The 8,450-nt window shown below is 41.0% G+C and overlaps 1 protein-coding gene across 1 annotated transcript; it reads right to left on the reverse strand.

The window, feature by feature from the left end:
* Positions 1–2,228: 2,228 nt before the first annotated feature.
* Positions 2,229–7,187, reverse strand: LOC107736971 (tripartite motif-containing protein 35-like). Its single transcript, XM_016548361.1, has 5 exons — positions 7,122–7,187; positions 4,814–5,044; positions 4,705–4,727; positions 3,644–3,762; positions 2,229–2,847 (listed from the first exon to the last, which is right to left on the reverse strand). The coding sequence occupies exons 1-5, from the start codon at positions 7,158–7,160 to the stop codon at positions 2,312–2,314; spliced, it is 948 nt and encodes a 315-aa protein (XP_016403847.1). The 5' UTR covers positions 7,161–7,187; the 3' UTR covers positions 2,229–2,311.
* Positions 7,188–8,450: the final 1,263 nt, after the last annotated feature.

An 8,450-nucleotide genomic window follows, 5' to 3' on the forward strand; every position in this document is an offset into this window, starting at 1 on the left:
GGCGGCGGCAACAATACTACAGCGAGAATCAAAGTTACGCCTTCTTTCTTTGCGTGAACGTTTGGGCGGCGTTATGCAAATCTTCCCGCATAGTGAGGTAGATATGTGGGGGCGTGTTCGAACGAGCCGTTTTAGGTAGGTGTGGCTAACTCATAACTTTTATAAAGAATATCTCTTTGGATTTGAGACTTTAGTCTTTGCAACTTTACAGATCTTCTTTATGCACCAAGAGCTTGTAACACTCCAAAGAGAAAGGAAAAAATGAAATCGCATCATATGACCCCTTTAACGCAGTACACATAGCAAGGTTTTTTTTAAATAATATAATAAATAAAAAAGAAAACAGATAGAATAGAAAAAGAGTAGAGCAAGCTAGTGTTAGAGGTCTTTTTTGCTTTTGTTAATTGTATAATAAATGAAAAGAAAACAGATAGAATACAAAAAGTTTAGAAAGCAAGTGTTCGTTTTTTTTTTTTTTAAAGAAAACAACCAGCAAATGAATAGAGTGCAGGTCTAAAAGGGACAAGTGTTTTTTTTTTTAAGAATAGAATTAGAATAGAAAGTGTTAGAGTTAGAATGTCAAATAAAGGTGGAACAGATGTGTTTTAGTCGTTTCTTGAAGATGGGTAAGGACTCAGCTGCTCGGGTTGAGTTAGGCAGGTCATTCCACCAGGAGGGAACATTTAATGTAAAAGTCCGTGAAAGGGATTTTGTGTCTCTTTGGGATGAACAATAAAGCGTTGTTCACTTGGAGAACACAAGCTTCTAGAGGGCACATAACTCTGAAGTAATGAATTTAGGTAAAGGGGTGCAGAGCCAGTGGTGGTTTTGTAGGCAAACATTAATGCCTTGAATTTAATGCGAGCAGCTACTGGTAGCCAGTGCAAACTGATAAACAGAGGTGTAACGTGCATTCTTTTCGGCTCATTAAAGATTAATCTGGCAACGGCATTTTGGATTAATTGGATTAATTGTAAAGGCCTGCCAAGAGAGCATTGCAAACCTGCCAAGAGAGCATTGCAAGAGCTTGAACAAGGAGTTGTGAAGCATGTTCAGAAAGAAAGGACCCGATCGAGACATATTGAGACACATGTGTACATATAGTCTCTTACAATCAATATCCCACATATAGTAGCCTAATGTGTAAATTTTAGTGGTCACTGGGCCTCTACTCAGACAAGCAGACCCTTGTGGCCCTTTCAGCACTTCAGTTCAGAATCACATAATATGCATATGAACCATTTACAGCTAGAAAACCACATCAATGTTTTCATCTCTTGTGCTCAATTAACTTGTTCTTAAGTGACTACTTATTTCAGAATTAAATGAAACCGTTGGTTCATGTAGCATTCAAGGTCATGGGTTTTCATGGGTTTGTTTCCCAGAGAATGCATGAAAGGATAAAATGTATATGTGACCCTGGAGCACAAAAGCAGTCTTAAGTCGCTGGGTATATTTGTAGCAATAGCCAACAATACATTGTATGGGTCAAAATTATCCATTTTTATTTTTTGTCAAAAATCATTAGGATATTAAGTAAAGATCATGTTCCATGAAGATAGTTTGTCAAATTTCTACCGTAAAAATATATTAGTAGCCTTTATTAGTAATATGCATTGCTAAGGACTTCATTTGGACAACTTTAAAGATGATTTTCTCAATATTAAGATTTTTTTGCACCCTCAGATTCCAGATTTTCAAATAGTTGTATCTCGACCAAATATTGTCCTATCCTAACAAACCATACATCAATGGAAAGCTTATTTATTCAGCAGATGTATGAAAAAATTTACCCTTATGACTGGTTTCGTGGTACAGGGTCACATACTGCATATACCTTGAAATGCAATGCAAGTTGTCTTGGATAAAAACGGCTACCAAATGTGTAAGTAAAAACTTTATTTCAGACAATGTCTATGTAAGCAAGAATTACAAAGTGGAAGTACTAACCACAGTACTAACATGATCCGTCCACAGTTCATTTATTTGTAAAATAATTACTTTATACCCCATAATATGCACATATTCATGCAAAATGGCAACAGAATTGTAGTGTTTTGTTCTTTTTTAGAGTGAATTAGATGACAGCTCACTAGAAAAGAGAGCTCAACATCAATGTAAATCAAGAGAAACTAGTTTTTGAGTTTTAAATTTTTCAATAATTAAAATTGTACAACAGATAATTTTTGTTTTGAAGAGGTAAAAAAAAAATTGCCTGTGTTGCGTAATGTATAACTAACCTATCTAAAATACAAAGGCAATACAACTCACTCCTCAAAGTTCACTTGAACACCTTCATCTACAAGCAGCTTCAGATAGAGCTGATTTTCACTCTAACTGGTACGATCCTCAGCGGGGACGTTTCACAAATACTCTGAAAGAATGGAAAGAGCGTCTCTCTAAAGGTGGTCTTGAATGTACGCAGTGGTGTGTTATTTACAGGGTCAGAGAACGACACGTTTCCACTGTCCCAGTCCAGATGAACTCTCATGCGCCGGAGCTTGTCTTTAACGGGAAAGCGAGCGGCGGGTTGTTCAGGAGACTGCGACAAGTACTCTTTCCCCGTGTACTGCACGTACCAGACACCTTCTCTGAAGAAAGCATCTCCTTTCCTTTGGTACGAGGCTGCGATTATTCCCACAGTCCAAGCTGAATTGTTCCCCACCTCCACGTCCCAGCAGTGTGTTCCTGATTTAAAGCCCTCCGAACCCAAAACACAGCGAAAGAAGTCAAATCTCTCTGGATTATCAGGAAGCGGTCGCCTGCTCTTGTTGTATGTCAGACTGGTCAGATCATCAGACAGGACGAGTTGTGGACTTGCAGTGTTTGGGTCCAGAACCACTGGAGCTGATGAGAGCAAACAATCAGCAACTGCTCTTATTCAGATATTAACAGAAGACTCTTTCAAGAGTAGAGCCATAAAAAATACTTAATAATAATGCTAATTAAATTAACTATACTGTTGAGATGTTATCAGAACTAGTATGATCCTCACTTACTACAACACCTTCAAATAATCTGCTTTTGTTTCTATGTTTTGTGGGAATCACCACTATTCACAGCACAGATGTTGGTCCCACTTTATATTAAGTGGTTTTAAATACTATGTTACATGAAAAAATAAGTACAATGTACTTATTGTGTTCAAATTATTGTGTTCAAATAGTTTTGCAAAACACGGTAACACTTTATTTTAAGGTGTCCTTGTTACATGTACGTACTATTATAATTACAATTAATTATGCATAATTACGTGCAAGTAACTCTAATCCTAACCCTAACCATATAGTAAGTACATGTAGTTAATTAATATTACGCAGTACTTAAATGTATAATTACACTGTAACAAGGACACCTTAAAATAAAGTGTAACCCAAAACACTTCTGCTGCTGTTGAGGTGGGATGCGGGTGAGGTTAGGGACAGGTTTGGTGGTCTGGGTAGATTTAAGGGTGGGTTAAGGTGTAAGGGTATGGGGTCAACAGTATAATTATACATTTAGTTATAGAAATTAGTTACAGATGTAATCACATGCAGGTAATTTTAAAAATATAAGTACATTGTAAAAACGTATGTATACACAATAGGTGCATTGTATCAAATGATTAATTTAAATGCAAGTACATAGTAGTTTAGTGACTCACTGTTTTGGACAATGTCTTGCATCTTCTTCCAGACTCTGAATGCCAGATTGCCCAAGTAATTCGGTACATCAATCAAAGCTCCACAGCACCTCTCTGGATCGGACTGAGTGCCACGGGCTCTGGAATAACATGCGGGTGTCAGTACAGCAGTGAGTTTGGGCTCAAAATGGGCTCAGAATGCCATAACCAAAAACCCCTCTGGAGAACTTCTAGCTTCCTTTTAAAAAGGACAATTCTCTGAATGGAAGCCATAAGTTCCTGCAAAAACTCTCCAGATTGTCAATGGTTCCTCAACCCTGTTGAAAAAACCAACATATGCTGGTTAGGTATGTTTTGAAACATGGCAGCTGGTTTGAACTGGTTTAAGCTAGTCATGTGCTGGTCCTGAGCAACTAGGACCAGCTGAGGACCAGCTCAAAGCAGCTCAGGACCAGCTTAAACCAGCTCAGGACCAGATAAAACCAGCTTAAAACAGTTTAGGACCAGCTGAGGACCAGCTCAAACCAGCTCAGGACCGGCTAAGGACCAGCTTAAACCAGCTCTGGACCGGCTAAGGACCAGATTAAACCAGCTGAGAACCATCTTAAACCAGCTCAGGACCAGCTGAGGACCAGCTCAGGACCAGTTAAGGACCATCTTAAACCAGCTCAGGACCAGCTTATAACCAGCTCAGGATCAGCTTATAACCAGCTCAGGACCGGCTTAAACCAGCTTATAACCAGCTCAGGTCCAGCTTATAACCAGCTCATAACCAGCTTATAACCAGCTCAGGACCTTCTTATAACCAGCTCAGGCCCATCTTAAACCAGCTCAAACCAGCTTTCATGCTTCAAAACAACTATAACCAACATATGCTGTTGTTTTTTTTTTCAACAGGGAAGTAACCCCATAATAAGATAAGTTTTGAGGCACTTGAAATATAGTTCTTTGAGTACACAATAGGATATTTGAGACACCCTGAGAAGGTTCCTAGAGGTTCTCCAAAGTGTTCTTCAGAACTAACAGGGTGCTTTTTGTTTGCCATACAGTGTGGAGAGGAGAGACAGGGGCAGCTTGCTTACCTTTCCTTTGTGACATTAAAGTTCTGGGGAAAAAACAGTGTGGAAAGCACATTATTATCTCAATAAGTGTATGAATGAATGAGTCTCTCATACAGAGGGTGATTATCACCTTCAGAAACGAGACGTCATTGGCTTTCATTCTTTCCTCGATGTCTTTGATGGTGTGTGAAAGAGCTGAGATGTGTCTGTTCATCTCCTCCAGCTTCTCCTTCATCATCTGATTCTTCTTCTCCACTTCCTTTCTCAGTGCAGAGATCGTAGCTTGTTCTTCATCAATGAGAAACTGATGAAGCTTCTCAAACTCATGTTGAACCTGACGCTCTGTGTGCTCAGCTTGAGTCTGAAATCACATCACATTCGGTTCAATCAGCTCTGCATTAACACACAACAGATGACAGCATTTACATGATATGCAAGTCAGCATTTAAATATATATATACTTATTTTTCACTAGGGAGTGAAGTGTGCGAAAAGAAGTGTGCTTCACTGTATTGAATGTGCACTTAAAGGAACACTCCACTATTTTTGAAAATAGGCTCATTTTCCAACTCCCCTAGAGTTAAACAGTTGAGTTTTACAGGTTTCGAATCCATTCAGCCAATCTCTGGGTCTGGCGGTAGCACTTTTAGCTTAGCTTAGCATAGATAATTGAATCGGTGCTGCAGGCGCAATGATATTGCCTGAAAATAGTCCCCAGCACGCTCCCTGTGCAAGCAGGTGGTCACGTTGGTTATGTTGACGGAAGTTAGCCTATTTTCAGGCGCTGCGTAATATCATTGCGCCTGCTGCACCCATGGTACGGCAGCAAAGTTCCTGGATTATTACACCGGAACTCTTGGGGAGTTGGAAAATGAACCTATTTTCAAAAATAGTGGAGTGTTCTTTTAAGATAGATTTTAAAAAAAAAAACACAATGCACATTTTATATTAATGAAATTAAAGGCCTCTTAAGTTTACTTAAAGAAAGAGACTTTTGTCACGATTCACTACAGTGCGGGAGCGCGGAACGAGGAGACCAGGAGTACATCAACACAGGAGATTTTAATGTCTTTAAGGGAACCAGGAAAAACACACGTAGCAGGAGAGGTTGACACATTCACAGATATTCAATACCTGACGCTGGAGACAAGGAAACACAGGGCTTAAGTACAGGGGAACAAATGGGACACACCTGGGAACAAATGAACTGAAAGGGGAACACCTGTAACATAATGACAGGAACGGGAAGGACCAAATAAGGGCATAAGGAAATATAGGCAGCAAAACACACACAAAACACGGAACAGAGTCTGACATTACTCCCCTCCAGGGCGGATCAGGCAGTCCAGGTTGCCATGGCGGCACAGGGAGCTCAGGGGCCATGACGGAGCAGGGAGCTCGGGGCGCCATGGTGGAGCAGGCAGACTAGGAAGCCATGGCGGAGCAGACAGTTCAAGGGAGCTCAGGGGCCATGGCGGAGCAGGCAGCTCGGGGAGCCACGGCGGAGCAGGGAACTCAGAAGGCCATGGCTGGACGGCCTCCGTGGCCTTGGCCTCGCCACTCAGCCTGGCCACTACGGACAGACCCATACTACCCCCCCAAAAAAAATCCTTGGGGAGAATATAATCTTTAGATGCCCTCCGTAGGCCTAACTCGGGAACAGTGGCCCTCCGTGGGCTAAACTCGGGAACAGGAGCCCACCGTGGGCTAAATTCGGCGGCTGGAGCCGACACTGGAGTGAGCTCTGGGGCTGGAGCCGACTGACTGAGGAACCGCTGGCGGGCTTGACAGCAGAGATTCCGGCGGACTTGAGCGAGCGGCGGCCCTCGAACTTGACTTTGGAGCAGCCGGAGGGCTGGAGAGAGCCGCGGCCGGCGGGCTAGTTCTGGCTCGGGCCCGGACACTCCCCAGACACCGGAAGATCCCTTCCCTCCAGCATAGTCCCTTGGTGTCTGGGAGGTCCATGGGGCGATGGTAGTTGGCCCCGAGCCAGAACAGAGAATTGATGGTGGCGTCATCCAATGCCATCGCCGCGGCGAGCCCGCAGAATTCCCAGGCATACTCAAAGAAGGGGAGATCTCGGCGGGCTAAGGCGGAGAACCGAGCGGCTATTTCCATCGCCGCGGGGAGAAATAAACGGGAAACAAAAAACTTTTCAAAAAACGGAAAAACAAACAAGGAGAGAGGGGCCTTACATTGGTCAGGTATTCTGTCACGATTCACTATGGTGCGGGAGCACGGAGCGAGGAACGAGGAGACCAGGACTACATCAACACAGAAGATTTTACTGTCTTTAAGGGAACCAGGAAAAACACACGTAGCAGGAGAGGTTGACACATTCACAGACATACTTTTAGGACTATGTTTCTTAAAACACTTAAGTACACTTTTGTATTAATGCCAATCTTAAAAAAAGCAAAAAAGTTCAGAATCTTTACCTTTATGTGTTGAACAGTTTTATTGTACTCTCCTCTCATCTCTTCTCTGTATTTAAGTTTTTCTCGTAAGGACTTCAGTGCTGTTTTAAGCTCCTCCTAGAATTTAAAAGATGGTTGAATTCTTCACAAATATGTGAAAATCAGTGAACTGTGAGGATATTTGAACATGTGATATACTCTTAAAAATAAAGGCGAAAGAAGGTTCTTCAGATTATAAAAAGGTAAGAAAGAGATGGTTCTTTAAAGAACCTTTGACTGAATGGTTCTTTGTAGAACCAAAAATGGTTCTTCTATGGCATCGCTGCGAAGAACCTTTTAAGCACCTTTATTTTGAGTGTTAAATTGTATTTAAGCAAATTTTAAAAAGTGTTTAAAAAAATTAGAATTTAAATCAATCAATGAAGGAATTAACAATTAATGAAACAACCAAAAATGATCAAAATATGAAACTATTTTTAGCTAACAAGATTGTTATTAAATAAATTGTATAAACTTGTTATCTAAGTATTTTTAGAGACAGTTAAAGGGTTTAAAATTTAAGTGGCCAGGTATTCAATTATAGGTCCAAGATGAGCTGTGTCTATTGTGTAATCAATGTATTATGAGCATTTTTTTTCATATGCATTGTAAACTGCAGTGTGAATTTGTGAGAAACCAATTTGTGATCATGGATTAAAGCTGATAACTGGATCAGACAGATGGTTTGATCTCTTTTGGCCCCCTTCACTCCAGCTTTCCAGTCTACCTTTTTACCAAGTTTTTTTGAAAACTGTGAGGAGAACTGACCTGTGCTGAAAAGAGTGACACTTTAAAACCTGCCTTGTTTAAACACCACACCAGAGGGCGATAGAGGGACACTTCACCCAAAAATTAAAATGTACTCATCCTCAAATTATTCCAAACCTGTATGAGTTTCTTTCTTCTGTTGAACATAAAAGAAGACATTTTGAAGAATGTTGGTAACCAAACAGTTGCACGTAGCCATCTATGAAAATCAATGCGACTCATATGGTTTGAAAGCTTCATTAGTGCATCCCAAAGCAGAGTATAGAAATCAATGTGCCTCAGGACTTTTTTAAGTGTAATGCCTGAATGCTGTAAAAATAAAAAACTGCTTTGTTCTGGTTGTAAGGTCAGGCAAAGACACTGATGAAACTCATTAAGTGAAAAATGACCTGGAACATAAAATAGTTGATTACATTAATATAATACGTCTGCAAACAAATATTGAGTGTGTGTGTGTGTGCGTGCGTGCGTGCGTGCGTGCGTGCGTGCGAGCGAGCGAGCGAGCGAGAGAGAGAGAGAGAGAGCGAGAGAGAGAGAGAGAGA

This window comes from Sinocyclocheilus rhinocerous, unplaced genomic scaffold, assembly GCF_001515625.1.
Source record: "Sinocyclocheilus rhinocerous isolate Xijiao unplaced genomic scaffold, SAMN03320098_v1.1 scaffold554, whole genome shotgun sequence".
NCBI lineage: Eukaryota > Metazoa > Chordata > Actinopteri > Cypriniformes > Cyprinidae > Sinocyclocheilus > Sinocyclocheilus rhinocerous.

Bases quoted from the DNA above. Each gene is read 5' to 3' on its own strand.
- LOC107736971 (XM_016548361.1), bottom strand. From the start codon at position 7,160: ATGAGAGGAGAGTACAATAAAACTGTTCAACACATAAAG. The intron at 4,728-4,813 runs GTGATAATCACC...TTTTTTCCCCAG, and splicing joins ATGACGTCTCGTTTCTGAAG to AACTTTAATGTCACAAAGGA. The intron at 2,848-3,643 runs GTGAGTCACTAA...TGCTCTCATCAG, and splicing joins GCAAGACATTGTCCAAAACA to CTCCAGTGGTTCTGGACCCA.